Source organism: Candoia aspera, chromosome 1 (assembly GCF_035149785.1).
Source record: "Candoia aspera isolate rCanAsp1 chromosome 1, rCanAsp1.hap2, whole genome shotgun sequence".
Taxonomy (NCBI): domain Eukaryota; kingdom Metazoa; phylum Chordata; class Lepidosauria; order Squamata; family Boidae; genus Candoia; species Candoia aspera.
In genome coordinates this window covers 18,965,408-18,983,741 of record NC_086153.1, presented here as the reverse complement: position 1 = coordinate 18,983,741, position 18,334 = coordinate 18,965,408, and the positions used below count along the sequence as shown (strand labels likewise).

General features: G+C 45.3%; 1 protein-coding gene across 1 annotated transcript; it reads right to left on the bottom strand.

The window, feature by feature from the left end:
• Window positions 1-852: 852 nt before the first annotated feature.
• PIMREG (PICALM interacting mitotic regulator) lies at window positions 853-17,372 on the bottom strand. Its single transcript, XM_063298740.1, has 5 exons — window positions 17,259-17,372; window positions 15,313-15,617; window positions 14,467-14,720; window positions 13,589-13,684; window positions 853-1,606 (listed from the first exon to the last, which is right to left on the bottom strand). The coding sequence occupies exons 2-5, from the start codon at window positions 15,586-15,588 to the stop codon at window positions 1,456-1,458; spliced, it is 777 nt and encodes a 258-aa protein (XP_063154810.1). The 5' UTR covers window positions 15,589-15,617; window positions 17,259-17,372; the 3' UTR covers window positions 853-1,455.
• Between the last annotated feature and the right edge of the window lie 962 nt (window positions 17,373-18,334).

The window sequence follows — 18,334 nt, the reverse complement described above, 5'->3', positions numbered from 1 at the left end:
CAGGGAATAGGGCTGAAAATAGAAGACATAAGGCTTACGCAGGATAACCATTATTTGTGTCATGGTGTACTTAATTTATAAAACTTGACTAACCAGTAATTAGTTATGTAAAAAAATATATTTAACTAAACAGCAGGAAAAGGCATAGCTCAGTGCCAAACTTGCAGCTCTTAGTTTAATTCTCAAAAAATTGGGGATTTTTGCAGAGGGCAGTCAAAAGAATTAAGATGGCAGGCTCATGGAAGCACCCATATAAAAATAAGATACAGTCATGATCATTGATCATGCAATCAGGGCTGCCAACATGACTTTTTGACATGCGTGCGCACACACACACACACACACACCAGAATCAGTTCAATCCCCCAGCATCCTACTAGAAAAAAGAGAACAATTCACACTCTAGTGCAGCCTACCATTGATATCAGCTGTGCCTACAATCCAAGATTGTCTCCTCCTAGGAAAATGCAGCCTTCTACTGGAAAAAAATAAAAACAGATTTCTGTACATTTGGTCTAGCTCAATCCAAATAATTTTTTTTTAAATCTGGACAAACAAGAGTAGTGGCATTCAATGCAGTAGATCTTTTCACTTACTGCAGGGTTTTTTTTTTGATGTAGAATGCAAAACCACAGGAAACAAGAGAAACTCTTAATGCTTTCATCCCCCTGTGATTTATGTCTAATGCAAAGAGTAACTTCAGGAGAGGAATTCTCCTCAGCTACCACAGGAGAGAATGGAGCAAAACAATCTGTTCCTTCTGTGTGACTTCCTTTCAGATATTAAAAAGGTCATATTGTTCTCTATTCTTGGCTCGGTGTCCTGATGTTCCTCCTAAGGCCTTTTCTGTCCCTTTTTCTCTGATGGCTTCTTAAAATCTGTCGCCCAGAATTGGCCACAGAACCTGTGTATGAGGTTGATCTTGGATCTGGAAGTTTCTGAACAAATGCTGAACAACAAAGCTGAACAATAAAGATACTACAGTATATTATCAATAATCCTCTAGACATCTCTTTGGCCATAAGAACTTGAACCTTAGTGTTTTATTTTTTTAATTGTCAAATGTTCTGAGAAAGCTGAATTCCATACTACATATTGTACTGTTTTGTGCAGCTCTTTCAGGGCACACCATTCCAACAACTCATTAAACACAGCATAATGAGAATAAAATGCTGAAAGAAGGCATGGATTAAAGAATATAAAAAGTTGTTAAGACTCTGTAACAATGAATGAAGCCCAGAATGCAACCTCACTTTGGCTTAAGGTTATAAATAGGGTTAATTTCAGCGCAGAAACTTGCATACATAAAGTCTATAAGAAGGACAAGTAAGGTTTCTTATAAGTTAGCATTTTACGCCACAAGCTTATTTAGAGTCAAGTTGATTCAATATGGATTTTAAAAGCTTATTAAAAACACATGCAAATGTCCATCCTTCAAATGCTTCCAGATTAATACTATTTGAGGTGATTATCAGCCCAGCTGTTGAATCTCCACCGCACTCTCCCTGCGTGCCTCCGAAGACCCTGAGCCAAGCTTCCAGACTGCAATTGCATTGCCCGAATGTTCTGGGCCATGATTTCATAATAGTTTAGGATTGCTTGATCTCTGCAAACAAGAAGAAACAACTGTTACCCCTGAGGACTGTTAGTCAAGAGGAGAACAAAGGACATACATTGCCTCTCCTTCCTAAAAAAATAAAAATGGCAGACTGGTCCACTGCCCCACAGAGTTTATAGTGTACGTTTTGACAGCATGGAAGAAACCATAGAACAAAGATATTATTTGCTGTGTGTATGGGACATAATGAGTGTTGTATTTTAACACATCTGGACGGTGTCAGTTTGGGGATATCTGTGTAAGAGATATTTGTACATACATCATGATATTTCAGCAGTAGGGACATTTGGTGAAAAGGCATTGGAAAAGCAAATCGATAAGGATAAAGCTCTAGGACAGTGTTTTTAAACATGCTGTCAGGGAAATTCTGGGTGTTGAAGTCCACACATCTTAAAGTTGCCAAGGTTGAAAAATACTGCTCTAGAATTAGTATGAGGGGATTGTGTTTCTCTCCAAATCCTAATATTTCTAGAAATTTGAGTTTGGATCTCAGTAAATTATCTCTGTTGGACAATGAAACATAGACATGTCTCATCTTTTCTATAAAAAGTACAGTAACTGAATTATAAGAGGCTAAAAATTCAGTTATTTCTTGTCAGTCAGTCAGATGCCCAATTCTGGCCCATTTCTTGTAAGTCTAGCCATGTTATTTAGCTCAATTTAACTCCACTCAGGGTAGACATTATAACATTTAGAAAAACAACATATAGAAGAGTGTTATGCTGAGAGGTGGCATAGAACTACCATTGATATCATGCTCTGCAATTTGAGTTAGTCAAGTCACTGAGTGAATAGTGGAGTTAGTAGATAAAAACAGGGGTGTCAGAAAAAAAAAGTTTGCTTAGATCCCACTTTTCAATCTGAATTCTAACAGTCAAGCTAACTGAAGTTCCTTTCAATACTCAGTTCACCCATAATGTTAATCTGTCATCTAGTATGACTTTTTTTTAGCTGTATATTGTGCAAATCCAACCAGTGACAGTTTAGTTAACAAACCAGGTGTTGTTAACATTGCCAGGGCATTCACAAAACTTCTAAAAGGTGTCTATGAACTCCAAAACTAAATAAGTATTTTAAAAATGCAGTGAAATCTCATGAGCCTAGGCAAGAATTCTGAAATCTCTCCACAATTTAATATTCTTGCAAATAACATCAGGAAGGCACAGCCCCTACAACAAACTAAGATCAAACCAAATATGGTTTAACATGATACAAGAGCATAACCTAAGATGGTCTTCTCCAACCTAGTGCTCCCAAGAGGTAATTTCCAGCTACACTGACTGAGAATCATGTAAGCTAAAATCCACATACAGTATCTAGAGTGCACCCGGTTGGGGTTGGCTGCCCTGTAAGCATCACTAATGGCAGAGAAGCTTACCCAAATTTCAGGACAGTCCACTGTTCAGCAGTTGCCTGTTCATATGGAAAAAGTCCAGGTTGAATCAAGAACATGTTCAGTTAAGACGGTCAAGGGGCAGGAGATGGAAAATATTTTATTTCCTTCTTTTTGCCCAAGTCCCTTGTGCCAACAGTAAGTGTAAGAAAAGTGGACCAGGAGTCTCACATGTTCTCCTCCAACATAGTTTGCAACGCAACCCCAAAAGAACTCGACCAGCATCCCCAAACTAGTAAAACCCAACGTTGACTTTCAGGACAATCCAAGGGAATCCAGCCAGTGCACACATTTGCTTTATACTGTAGTGGTACTATCACAGAAAACAAGAGATAAGAAAACTTTTGCATGCATATTAACCTGTTAAAGAGCTGGTTTGTTCCATGCAGGCAGTCTGTGTGTGTGTTAATGTACTCCAAGCAGATCAGACAAAAAAACAAGACAAGTTTTACCTTGATGGTTTTTATCTTCAGTTACAAATCAGAGCAACTGTCATATCACTAGTAGATGGGAAGAACATTAGGAATAAAGCTTTACAAGCTGAAATGATAATGACATTCAGACTAATTCAGAGGGACCCCTGAGCTGACAGAGTTAGGCCCCTGCTAGCAATTAGCTGCCCTCTGAAAAACATGAGGCCAGGAAACACTGCCTCGCATTCTTTCCACTGAATACATTTCCTACCAAGACTCACTTCTCCAACCATACTCCTCTTATACTCCTCTTTCACTGCAGACCCAGCAACTGGAATCAAAATAGTTCATGAAACAGGCAGATTTGATCTGGAAATTGCCAGTTGCTGAGTGAGGAGGGCTTCGTAGGACCAAAGGAGGACACATTTTGGATTGATCGGCAAGCAGGATGCAATCTGTGAACTTATTAAATCTAGCTGCATGGAGAGAAAGAGGAGTACAATTGGTTTTATCCTGGGCTTTGGGAGTAAGCAGCAGTTTGGAAACATTATCACTTTCTGCAAGAGGAAGCTTGAGGAGTGGCAGTAAGCAAAGTTTACTTTCACCAGATTGTCTGTAGAAAAGGATTCTCTGCTGCATGCAGGCTTTTGCAGAAGGCTAAAATGAAAATGGTTTATCTGTAAAAGCATTTAGTAAATAAAATATAAATAATTAGGAAGGTATTTGGAGTGCAACTACTGTTCTGCAGAAGAAACTTAAAAAAAAAACCAACTCAAAAAAAATCCAGTTCAGCCATAAAGCTTGAAAATATTCCAAACAGATCATTAAAATCACACATGTGTCCAGTAAATATTTCTTATGCATATATCTCTCTATCATCTATTATCTAATTATCATCTATCTATCTATCTATCTACACACACACACACAAACAGCCCATGGAACCTGAGGACAATTCTGTTCCCCTCAAAAAACAAGCGCTACAAAGAACTAATGCCTGTAAATATTTCCATTTGTAAGACTGAGAGAAAACAGTACAGTGTTAGGTTTCATAATTTTTGCAATAGTGGCTGAATTGCATTTACTGAACTAGCTTTTTATGTCATTTAGATTTTTTTATTTTAGTTTTTTTAATCTCCCCATTATTATTTTTATAAATAACTCAAGGTGGCAAACATACCTAATACTCCTTCCTCCTCCTATTTTCCCCACAACCACCCTGTGAGGTGAGTTGAGCTGAGAGGGACTGGCCCAAGGTCACCCAGCCGGCTTTCATGGTAATTATATATTACAGATGCTTTCCAAGCAAAGTTGTGATACCCAAAAGAAGTTAGGTATTCTCAACAGAAGATTGGAGTGCTTCAAAAAATACATCCTAAGTAAGGATTTTATACCTAGCCTAAAAGATCTGGAAAAGCAGTCAAAGCCAGCAAAGAATTAGTGTCTTCCGTGCTCTCACCTAAGGGTCATCCAGATTTTTGCAGCTGAGATACAGCAACCTTGACTATGGCCCATTGTTTTCAACCAATATTCAGAAAAATAAGGAAGTGCTGCTTGGGGATACACCTGGGTCCAGAGCATAGATTTCTACAAGACTGATTAACTTGATGGAATGATGGTGTTAGGGTTAATTTGAAGAAGGCAGCAGAAACCAGCTGCCCTAACCCATTTGCTTTGAGTATTTCAAAGGCTAATAGACAAGACTGGAGCTCTTCCAGAGTGTATCCATTATCAGTCAGGTGCAAGCAGAGAAAGACAGTAAGTTCCCCCCAAACTGGAGAAGGAAGTGGTCAGTTGTGTACAGTGGAAATAGGTAACAGCTAGCTCATATTTCTCCCCAGCAACAGTGAAACTGCCTATCTTTTGGGAGTGTTTTGCCCACCCAAGGGTATGAATAATTATTGTTTGCCAATAATCATGTACCTCTTTGTTCTGAACATGTATAAAAATTGTATTTATTTGCAAGCTCAGCACGCTTATGAAACTAAAGTCATAGGGGCCCTTTCTTCTGCAGAATAAAGCTATAAAAAGAGATTCCCACCTTGCGTGTTAATTGGCGAAGCATGTCAGGTTTTAAGGACCCAGAGTTCGTGGGACAACAATTTTGGCAACCCAGATCGGACTGCCTAACAGCCTTGCCTGGTTCTACAGGAGTCTCTCCTCGCCAGACAAGCTTGGGGATGGCAGCACGCACTGGAGATTTTAACTGGGATCGAAACTGAGTGTCTCAGGCAAGAGGGGTTCGGTTCCCCTGAAGACTCAAAGATGCAATGCCCGTCTAGGAAATCGCTGAAAGGAAACTTTAGCTGACAGTTTCCACAGATGAGCTGCACAACAGCATGTTTTCTTTGAACCCGAAGGACTACCATATATTGGTGTGGGGTTTGCTGGCGTCCCAATGCTTTTGATTGCCTTGGGAGGAGTGTGTATCTGTCATGTTCACCGTTTCAATGTTGCCGGTACATCGTAACCTTTCGCATGTCATTTGGCTGATGCGTGTTTCGTCTGGGAGGGGAGGAGGATTCCATCTCGTGGGATTGTTATATGTTAGCAGCTGGATTGGAACGTGTTTGGGTTATCTCGTGTGTTCAAGGTTCCTTTCCCAGGACATCAGCAGAAACGGTTACCAGCACCTGGGGGGGGGGGAGTTTGCAATGGCGGGGCGAGGGGAGGGATTACGTTTGAAGCGAGGGTTTTTAGTTTGTATTTGGTGCGCTTTTGCGCATTCTCAGCTTTCTCTGCATTTGCATACTATTCTTTAATAAATCAGATATCATTAAGTTACTGCTTGTGAGTCTGATTCTATTAAGGGAGGCAATCCTTACATAAAGCTGAGAATCCAAAAAATTTTTCCGTTAGCCCCTTTCCAGATTTATTTTGTGAGGGAGAAGTGCTAGCGATGAGCAAACCAAATCCCCAAACCATGGAAAGCGAGGAATCGAGCGAGGGGGAACCCGACTCCACAGTGATAAGAACAGAGAAAGTCCCTCCTTGGGAGCCATCAGAAGTTCAAGAGAGGTCGAGCTCCAGCCTAGGAGAAGAGGAGGTTGGTGGTAAAAGAGCCCCTGAACCGACTGGCGAGTCGCCAGGTGAGCTGCTCACCTGGGATGAAACACAGGGATCCCTACCAGGGATGTCCAAAACGTCTTGGAAGCAGCGATATCCGATGTCCCCAACCGTGGTGAGGCAGGAGGGAAAGGAGGATTCCCAAACCCGATCATATAAAACTGGTGGAGGCCAAATTGGAGTCACTAGAATTTATGTTCCGTAAAATGTCCATGGACTGGGGTCCCCAGGAGAGGAGGAGAGGAGTCCAGTAATAGGTATTCGACCCCTTCTTTGCCCCCACCTTCCCTGGGGGAAAGGAGTAGGACCCGGCACAGAGAGGAAGTAAGAGCGCCGAGGGTGAGAATTTCAAAGTCCCCTCCTCGTGAGCGGAGCTCCCTGGGAGCTAAGAGGAAGCCCGACCGACCAGCTGTGGCGAAGGGACCGCCCGGAGTGGGGGTTAAGGACTTTACTGTTAAATTTGATGGAGATCCAACTAAGCTATCGTTCTTCCTTACCAATGCAAGGAGTTATATGGACGAATGGGAACAGTGTTTCCGCTCAGAAAGAGCCAAAATTAATGCCATTGCCACTAAGCTCAAGGGGCGAGCTGCCAATTGGTATGTGCAGTTATGTCAATCGGATGCCCCTGAGCTGGAGGAGTTCGAAGAATTCCTGTGGGCGTTGAAGCTACACTTTGAAGACCTGTTAGCTAAAGAAAGGGCAAAACGGGCGCTGAGGGAGCTTAGCCAGGGGCCACGATCGGTAGCAGACTATGCTCTGGAATTTAAGGCTCTGGCTGGGAAGGTTGAGGATTGGTCCCAAACCACATTAATAGAACTTTTTAAGGACGGTCTGAATACGGAGGTCCTGAGGTGGTCGCTTGGCAGGGACGACCCAGATACCCTGTATGAATGGATACAGCTGGCAGGGAAGGCTGAGCATGCCCATGAGACTTTTGCTCACCGGAAGGTGATGAGATATGCTGGGCTCAGCAAGGGTTCCCACACTGCTGCACCCACTGGAAAGACCAGTCAACGTGCCTGGGAAGAGGAGAGAGGGCGCCACTATGCGAAAGGACAATGCCTCCGATGTGGGAAGGAAGGTCACTGAGCGGCGGCGTGCCCGAAGGGAAAGACCGATGATCGTCCAGGAAGGTCCTCGGGGAAATCTTCCTCTTTACCCAGGAAAATGAAGGCAGCCATGGCTGAAACTGAAGTGGAGGAGATTCCTTACTTCGGGGAAGAGGGGGAGCCCGATCTACTCCAGCCGGCGGGAAAAGCCAGCCACCTGCTTTAAAGAGCGCCTCTGGGCAGGTGGTGGAGGAGGGGTGTGACCATATTTCGGTGAGTGGCAACTATCCCACACTGACAGTGAAAGTGAAGCTAGGCTCCCGCACAAGAACCGTTGAAGTTTGGGCATTGATCGATTCAGGGTGTTCGCGTTGCTTGATGCACCCTGACGTGGTGGCTGCTTTGGAGTTACCCAGCTTTCCACTAAAATGTCCCATGATTTTTACCCAACTGGATGGTTCTACGGCAGGGGGGGAAGCCAGTCACCCATTCCACAGGCATGGTGGCGTTGCAAATGGGCAGCCACTGTGAGGGGCTGCCGTTTGTAGTGGCGCCTGTGGGGGGGTCCCTTAGTCATTCTGGGGATTCCTTGGTTGGCCCAACAAAACCCATATATAAATTGGGTGCACAGGACTTTGACTTTTGGGGATGGTTTCTATCAAGCCCCTGGGGAGGACAATGCTCCGCAGGCTGCAGTGGGGAGGGCGGCGGCAGCAACCCCGCATTTCGCTGTCACCCCACTGGAGGGCTTGCCGGAGCAATACCAAAGCTTTGCGGATGTGTTTAGTGAGAAGGAAGCAGACCAACTTCCACCTCATTGAAAAACTGTGATAGAGTTGGTCCCCGACACGCAACTGCCCAAACCAAAAATCTATGCCACAACGCAAAAGGAGCTGGCAGCGTTGCGGGAGTTTGTGGATAAAACTTGGCCAGGGGTTTTATTGAACCAGCAAATTCGCCAGTGGGCGCCCCCGTCTTGTTTCGAGCGAAGAAGGATGGGACATTGAGACTTTGTACAGATTACCACGGATTAAATGCGGTCTCGATATTAAACAAATATCCTCTGCCAATAATAAAAGACATGTTAGCACATCTGGCTAAGAGAAAAATCTTCTCTAAGCTGGATTTGAGGGAAGCCTATTTCCGTATCCGCATACGGGAGGGGGATGAGTGGAAGACTGCTTTCAATTGTCCTCTGGGTTCTTTTCAGTACAAGGTTTTGCCTTTTGGGTTGGCGGGGGCACCAGGGGTGTTCATGCAATTGATCAATGAAGTGTTACATGAACATTTGTTCAAGGGTGTACTGGTCTATTTGGATGATGTTTTAATTTATACTGAAACGGAGGAGGAACATGAGCGCTTGGTGAAACAGGTGCTTAGCAAACTGAGAAAGGCTGAGCTTTATGCTAAACTCTCTAAGTGTGAATTTCATCAGACTCAGCTTGACTACCTGGGGTACAGGATCTCTGACAAGGGCATTGAAATGGATCCTGCAAAGATTCAAGCTATTTTGGGGTGGGAGCGCCCGTGTACCCACAGACAGCTCCAAAGTTTTCTGGGATTTTCCAACTATTACCGCCAATTCATCCAAGGGTTCGCAGAAATTGCATTGCCTCTGACTGATTTGTTACGTACGAAGGGGTTGGGGGACACACGCAAGGTGAAGAACCCGGGGGCATTGCTCAATTGGACACCTGAATGCCAGTTGGCTTTCGACAAACTCAAAAGCCTGTTCACTGCTGAACCCATTTTGCAACACCCTGATCCCACTAGACCCTTTGTGGTTCAAGTGGATGCTTCCAATTTCTCAATTGGAGCGCTCTTGCTGCAAGCGGATGCTGCTGGCCGCCTGAAGCCGTGTGCGTATCTGTCCCGGAAATTTTCCGAGACGGAAAGGCGATGGCATGTTTGGGAAAAAGAAGCTTTTGCAGTCAAGGCTGCTTTGGAGGCATGGCGCCACCTCTTAGAGGGGGCTAAATGTCCTTTTGAAGTTTGGACTGACCATAAAAATTTGGAAGCGCTCAGCACGCCCTGTAAGCTCAGTCCTAAGCAGATCCGCTGGGCTCAATTTTTCAGTTGCTGATGTCATGAGTGAGGATGGCGAGCAGGGGGCTCCCATCCAGGCTGTAAAGCGCATGCATAGTACTGAGGAATTAGGTGGCCATTCAAAGAGACACAGATCGGGCCCGCCTTATTCTTTGGGGTTTATATGTCTGGGTTTTTCCCACGCTTCTTCAGTTTCTTAGGATTTTCTGTTATGTAGCAGTAATAAAACACTAGAGACCTATTCCTTGTCTCAGCGTGGTTCCTGGCTGTTAGGACAGCTTTGACTTTAAGTTGAAGTTCATTCCGGGCAAGAAAAACTTCCTGGCTGATGCGCTTTCCCGCCTGCCCCAGGATTCGGTCCAGGCACCTGATGTTGTGGGTACAGTGTGGACAGCACCCCAATTGGGATTGCAAGCTGTCACACGCAGTCAGACAGCTGCCCCCAGCTTCGGTTTCACCGGCTGGGGGAAGAACGCCAATTCCCTCGCAATTGCAACAACAGTTTCTGCTAGAGCTGAAATCTGACACTTGGTTGCAAGCGAATAGAGACAATGTTACATTTGACAGAGGCTTAGCTTGGAAGCAAAACTGCCTCGATGTCCCTGACAGTTTGCGAAGGGAAATTTTGATTAGGTCTCATGATGATAAAGTGGCTGGTCATTTTGGGTTTGTCAAAACCTTACATCTCATGCGCCAATTCTGGTGGCCCACATTGAGACGTGATGTAAAAAGTTATGTTGCTTCTTGTCCTGTCTGTGCCATGTCTAAATGGAAGGGGGGCAAACCACAAGGGCTGCTGCAGCCAGTGGCCAGCCCCTCCCGTCCTTGGGAGGAGGTTTCCATGGATTTCATTGTGGATTTGCCTCCTAGTCAGAGAAAGACTGTGATTTGGGTGGTGAAGGACTACTTTTCTAAGCAAGCCCATTTTATTCCATGTGCTTCCATTCCGTCTGCACAGCAATTGGCCCGCCATTTTCTAGTCCACATCTACCGGATTCACGGGAGCCCCTCCCGCTTGATCACGGACCGCAGAACAGTTTACTTCCCAATTTTGGAGGGCATTTTTGAAGCTGGTGGGCACCAAGCAGGCGTTGTCCACTGCGTCGCATCCAGAGACTGACGGATCTACGGAGGCTCTTAATTCAACCCTGGAGCAATTTTTGCGGGCATTTGTCAACTATCAGCAGGACAATTGGGTTGATCTGCTGCCTTTTGCTGAATTGGCTTATAATAACGCTGTCCATCAGAGCACGGGGCACACCCCTTTCCGTACTGTGTTTGGCCGGGACTTTGTTCCCATTCTGACTTGCCTCAGCCCTCCACACAGCCCTCCTCCGCTTCTGATTGGGCTGCTCACCTGGCTGATTCATGGCCGGTAATTCAACAGGTGTTGGCTGATGCCCAATCTGCCTATAAACTGCACGCTGATAAGCGACGAGCCCTTCAACCTGCTTTTAAAGTTGGTGATAAGGTCTACCTTTCCACAAAGTTCATTAAATTCTCTCAGCCCTCAAAGACGTTGGCTCCTAAGTTTGTTGGTCCTTTTCCCATTGTGGGAATTGTGAACCCTGTCACGTTTAAACTGGATTTGCCACACAATCTAAAGCGTTTACATCCCGTTTTTCATTGCAGCTTGCTCAAGCCTGTCAACCACTCCGATCATTGGCATCCGCAACCCCCACCTCCTGCTCCGATCATGATTGACAGACAGCAACATTTTGAGGTGAAGGAGGTCCTTGATTCTCGCAGACTTTGTGGCACCCTGCAGTACCTCATTCAGTGGAAACACTTTCCCCACCCTGAGTGGGTGTCTGCCCGTGATGTTCAATCTCCTGTTTTAGTTAGACGCTTTCATCTAGCTTATCCTATGAAACCTGCTCCTTAATTTTGGGGGGGGGGCGGTATGTCATGTTCACTGTTCCAATGTTGCTGGTACATCGTAATGTTTCGCATGTAATTTGGCTGATGCGTGTTTCGTCTGGGAGGGGAGGAGGATTCCATCTCGTGGGATTGTTATATGTTAGCAGCTGGATTGGAATGTGTTTGGGTTATCTCATGTGTTCAAGGTTCCTTTCCCAGGACATCAGCAGAAACAGTTACCAGCACCTGGGGGGGGGGGGGAGTTTGCAACAGCAGGGCGAGGGGAGGGATTACGTTTGAGCCGAGGGTTTTTAGTTTGTATTTGGCGCGCTTTTACTCATTCTCAGCTTTCTCTGTATTTGCATACTATTCTTTAATAAAACAGATATCATTAAGTTCCTGGTTGTGAGTCTGAGTCTATTAGAGTAGGCAATCATTACAATATCCTTGCCTGGGTCAAATTTTCGTTTGTAAGTCCACCCAAACCCTTGACACCTGGGAAATGCTGCGGTCAGGGTAGAGCCTGCCAGTGTCTGGGAAGTGCAACAGTCGGGGTAGAGCCTGCTGGCACTTGGAGTATCGAGGCTGGGATCCCATAGATACCCTGAAAGAGGGGTCCAGAGGGGCTGAACTCTGTTTATGTGGTTTTAAAGAACCCAGAGTTCCTGGGACAACAAACCCCAGCAAGATTTAAACATAAAACACATTCCAAATGCAAAATCAGCTCTCAGATGCTCTGCAGAAAACCAGATGGGAGGCACTCAGGTTGCAGCTGGGTTCTAGAGAAGAGTGAGATTTGCCGCTGGTGAACTGCCTTCCTTGTTGCACAGCGGCTTCTCTGCCTTTGCTGCTGGATTCTGTTCCTCGGCTAGTGCTGGAGGAAGTGGATTATCTAGACCCACTTCAGTTGGGTTTCAGGCTGAGGTTCAGCATGCAGACGGCCTTGATGGAGGAAACATAGGCAGGACCATGGGATGGCATTGCTCATTGCATCCTTTAGCAACCCATTGGTCTCTTCCAATGTTCAGTGACTACAGTTCCCAAAATTCCCAGGCAGCACTTCCTGATGGGAATTCTGGAATTGTAGTTCTCAATGGTTGAATAAAGCCGATGTATCAAATTATGCAGAATATGCAGCCACCCTTGCCTCCATCTACACAAATTGAACCACTGGAAGGCACAAGCATTGTTTGCATATCATGGACACTCTTTTAATGAGCAAAGACTGCAGACTGGATGTGGCCACATCGTACATAAAGGTGGAGCAGCTTTTTTGGAGAAGAGTTTGTGTGGGTTTGTTTTTAACTGTGATATAATGTCAGCCCTTTGAGGCCAGACCCAGAACTGGTACTGCAGGGATTCCAGAAATGCTACTTTATAGTATTGTTGTAGAGTATATTAACAGAACCTTGAAAAGCTGTCCAAAACCTTCCCTGCTCTTTTTTAAGTACAAGTAGTCCTCATTTAATGACTAAAATTGGGACCCTGCCAGCTTCTCCATTGACTTTGCTTGTCAGAAGCCGGCTGCGAAGCTTACAAATGGTGATCACATGACCACGGGGCGCTGTGACTGCAGTAAATGCACACCAGTTGCGAACCCCCCACAATGACTATCACATGACCACAGAGATGCTGCAATGGTTGTAAATGCAAGGACTGGTCATAAAGCTACTTCTCCAGCACCATCATAAGTTTGAATGGTCACTAAACAGGGCAGTTGTTAACCAGGACTACCTGTACAACAAAGTCAATGTGAGGCTGTTCTGAGTCTCTTTCTTATACTACAATTTTCATCTCTTTCCCATTTCAAGGTGATGGGAAACTGGGATGTCGCTTTTCAGCAAGCCTGATCGAAGTGATTTCCGAGGCTGCCTTACAAGAGATGCCTGCAAAGCCAGAACAAGGATGCTGGCAACCTGTCCAAAGCTATCATTTGTCCCCTGGAGTCCCCTGTGTTTGGGAATGGACCCCAAGGTTTCCCACTATTTGAAATGGATGCAACAAAGACTCTAGAGTGAGCTCTTGTCCACACAAAAAGTTATCTGAAGCCCCAGCAACTGCCTGCCTGATAGCAGGCACCAATTCTGGACAGTGGGATGAGAACCAGAGGAGAGACCGTAAGACCATTCCTAAAACTCACCTCTCCTCTTGAACGATGATGTCGTTGAAAGCCCGAGAGAGACTCTTCAGTTGGCGAATGCCTGTTGAGACCAGCTCCAAATCACAGTCCAGCTGCCTGCCGTGAAAAAGAGAGAAAGGTGAAGGTGAAGAGTGAATTGGGCTATCTGCCAATCAATGGCATTTTTCTCTATCTCCAGTTCATCCCTCCTCTTTTCAAAACAGGACCACAGTGCCAAACGCATTCCCATGATTCATTTGTGGACTATATTACCACAAAATACAGGCCTAGCCGTTGGGATCCTCTAGGTTTCAAGGGGGATTCAGCTACTTCGAAAATGACCACAGCCGCTACTTATTTATATTTTAAAATTGGATTTCAGGCTGGAATAGATTCCTTTGCACATTCTTGTCAGCTGTCTTGAGTGCCTGAGTGTGGGAAAAGGGGTATAAACAAGAAGGCAGAAGACATGTTTCTGAGGGTGAGATGAACCTTTGTGGCTAAACAGAATAAAAGTAGTATATTTTGGAATATCTACACAGAGAAGCAAGAGTAGCAGAAATGTGTTCACTCTGGACCTGGGGCTTTCTAGTAGCAAACTGGGAGATACCCGTTCTTCTCTCCTATCACTGGGCAACTAGCTTAGCAAAAGTCACACAAGGAGACAGCATCTAGCCAGCCTTGTCTGAGCTCAGAAAACCCTTAATCAAGGATAGACCTGGTTGGGGGTAATCCCAGAGCTGTAGGCTGCCCTGGGGAGTCAAAAAACACCTTAGGAGGAAGAAGTGGCAACCCACTTCTGCCCTGTTGCCAAGGAAACCATGTGTTCCTATCCTTGTGGTCATCAGGAGTTGAGTTCAACTCACTTTACCTCTTAGCTTAGCAAACGTCCAACCTACCTCCTTGCAGCAAGAGAAACTGGAGAACTGTATGGGCTTCTCAAGGCTGCAGTCCTCATGGATCTCCGGAGAGGCAGGAGGTTTTTCTTACGCTGACAGGATCTAGGCCCCTTGCTGGGTGGGGACACCATCCTAGTGCTAGATGTTGGTGTCGAGGCAGAGGCCAGCTTCTTGTTTTGATGAGGGGTCCGGGGAGAGAAGTTTGGAGTTTGGGTGGAGCGTCTGCTCTTGCCTCGGCAGCCCCTTTGCATTTTCTGAAACACAGAGGCAGTTTTTATTGACACAGGAAATAATGGGGTTATTCCCCAGATTGCAACCTAGCAGCTCCCTGAACAATTAGGCAGGGAAAAGGCAACCTGAAAAAGTTTTCAAAAATGTGTGAAAGGTATTCCAGGGTCATAAAAACCACCCCCCTTCCTACTGTCATTAAAATAAATTATCATAATTCTACACATACTCACAGGGGAGTAAGTCTAGGGCTTACTTCCCAGAGCAAGCTTCAGTTGCATGATCACGGCTGCCATCTTGACTTTTTTGACCCACTCCCTGTGGACACCCTTGGCCTGGGGGAAGGGGTTAGGAAGAGCATCTGCAGCAGCTGTTACCTTTAATGCAGAAAGCCAAAATGCCTTTCCATTCAAAGCTCCCTACCAGTTGTACCTCTATTTTGGTGTTGTTTTCCCATCAAAAGATTCCTTGATGGGCAAAAACATTTGAAGGTTAATAATGTTTGAGAATTTCAGAACAAAGTTTGATCAGCTTTCTAGACCATAGATGCATATCCGCTTAATTTATTACAGTTGCTGAGACAGCTCTCTCATGAATCTCTGCGCATCATGCCTCTACCTGTGACATTGTTCCAAATACATTTTTGGCCGTCCTTGCAAGCACCTGGAGGTTTGGACTTCTCTCCTTAGCCTCCAGGCTCTCCCAAGTTGGATTCTCATCAAAATTCATCTCTACTTCTTTTAAAGGCATTCTCTTCCGGAGGGACATCCGCACACTATTCATGTTGAAACAAGACTTCTTCCTAAATCGATCTGGCACAGGACTCTCCTCAGACAGGACCTGATGGCTCCGCCAGCCGATGCTTGATCTCACACCTTGGAATACAGATGCCATCTTTTCGCAGTGCTGGATTCTTCAAAAGCCTTAAAAGGAAAAAAAAGCCTACTCAAGTTTCTAGTCCACAAGTTCACAACATGGGGGAGAATGGGGAGAAATGTTGCTAGTGTCATTAACATTTTCCAATAGATGCTAGGCAATCCCCTACAAAGAAATGTCTTTACTAGCATAAGCTTGTCTACCTTTCTGGATAACATGCATATTTAACATGTCACAGGCATGCCTGGAAAAGGGTTGTCTTGAAGAGCATGGCCAGTCAGCAGAAACTCATTAATCAGAGAGAAATTGAGATTGCTCCCCACTTTCCCCTCTAGCCTCCCAAGGTGTTCTCCACACCTCAACAACCACCCAAGATTTATTTTTCCTAAGAATTCTCCAGGGATTATTATTATTAGATTTTTATCCCACCTTTTTAATATATTTATATTTTGGTCATCTCAAGGTGGTGAACATACCTAATACTCCTTCCTCCTCCTATGTTCCCCACAACAGCAACCCTGTGAGGTGGGTTGGGCTGAGTGTGACCAGCCCAAGGTCACCCAGCCGGCTGTGATGCCTAAGGCAGGTCTAGAACTCACAGGCTCCTGGTTCCTAGCCCAGCACCTTCATCAAATGGGCTCTTGATGGAGATTCTTGGAAATAAATCTAATGCTCAAGGCTGGGATTGGCTTTGTAGCAGGCTAGGATCCCACTTCTGATTTTTTGAATTAAAGGACACTTAAAAAAAGAAAGTCAGCACCCTTGAAGTATGTGAAGGGCTGCCACCTGGAAAAGGCCAGACACTTGTTCTTTGTTGACCAGAGGGATAGTACTCAGGCTTAAAGTATTGATTTGGGCCAAACATTGTGACAAGTATCATTAAGAAAAGCAGCAGTCCGTCAAAGGTGCCAGTTCTCAATTCTTCAGCTTGAAAACTTTCTGACCTTATGATCCCAAGTTCGTCCAAAGTCAATATAATAACCATACTTATCAAGTGGAGTATACCAGTACAAGGGTTATTTCCCCCTCACCAGGTGGGAGCCCTGTATTGCTTAACACGCAGTGGGGAATTAGTGAGAAATCTGCAGTTTGCCTAAGGTATATCCTGATTGATTCAAGACTCCAGAAAAGGGTATTTGATTGTGGTTTCCTTCCTTTAAACACAGAACTGAAGAGGTTGCCACAGCTCAGTAAAAGGGCAGGTGTGATAACAAGGCAAAGAAATATAATGCATCGATCCCTTGGGACATAAGCAGTCAATGCAGCTATAAATAAATCTGATAAAATCGTTGCGGACTTAGCTTGAGAACCAGCGTGATGTTGTGGTTAAGTGCTGGACTAGCAGGAGGGAGACCCAGGTTCTAGTTTTCCCTTAGTCCCAGAAGCCAGCAGGGTGACCTCAGGCCGCCACTCTCTCTCTCTCTAGACCCAAATCAGCATCAGATGGGCTCCGGGGCACCCCGGCTGATAAACCCTCACACACACACACCCTTTCTGGCACCATGCATTGGTAGCTTCGCCGCGAAGCCCTAGGCGACCGCTGTACAAAAGCAAGCGGCCCCTGCATCCATGCGGGACAAACGCTAAGAAAAACATCATCACGGACTTGGCTAATCGCTACAATTAAAACTGGACTAATGGGAGGGGACAAGGCCCATCTCGCCTTTCTTCCCCTTGCTCCAACTCACCTGCACCGCTTGCTACTTAGCTACACCACCCCCGCTTTCAGCCAGCTCTCTTTCTTCTCTTGCAAGATTTCAAATTAGGCGCCGCCTCTTTCTCGCCCTCCCGGATTGGCTGGCGTCCGACGCAGCTCCTCTTCCATTGCACTGAAAGATGGAAAGGGAGGGTCGTTCCGTGCCCACTTGGAGCTTCGTCCCACCGATTTCCTGCATCTGTGTTGCTCTTCAAATGCTTGCGCGCCCAAAGAGGAGCGAAGGCCTGGCAGGGTAAAGTTTAGTTCCTGAAGTTCCCGCTTTCAAGAATTGAGTTTCGCTTGAAGCAGCGTTTGCCTTTTGAAATACGAACAGAATCTGCTGGTGGAAACTGCAGACAGAAACCATCAAGGCTTAGCTCCGAAAGCGAAAGAACGAGCAGTCTGGCGTGTAACCACCTAAGAGCCCTGTTGTATCAAATCAAAGGCGTGCCAACTTCGAGACTGTTCATTTCTCAACGTAGGAAGACCCACTAAAGCACTTGAGGATAATACTACCCTCTGTGAATTAACAATAGTATACTTGAGAGTGTAGCAAACTGGCCTTTATTTATTATTACAAAAAAGTTTATGCTGCTGCCTGATTCCTCAGACCCTAAGCAGGCTGCGTAGATACAGCAAAATCATACCGACTGGTAATACAAAAAAACAAATTTAGTCTGCTGCTCTCCAGTTAAAACTCTTCCTCACCAAATGTTGTACAGAATGAACTGTTTTCCCTGAATTTCTAAAGGAAAACAGAACGGGGGGGGGGCTTCAGGGGAGGCTGTGAGTCCCAACAACCTTAATTTCAGGGGAGGCGGAGCAAGTGTGTTCAGGATTAGCCTCACATTAGGGACTTTGTGTAAGGTGGGCCATTCTGAAAATAACAAAAGCTCAGGCTATGGAAGGCTTTTAGGTATCTACTGGCACCCTTAAATGGGGCCCAGGACCCAACAGCAGCTCCCCAAAGTTGTGTGTCATTTTGCTGAGCTATTTGACTCCAGGTAACTGCATGCTTGGATTGTGCCCTGGGAGATGGTGGATAGAACCAAGACAGTAACTAAAATT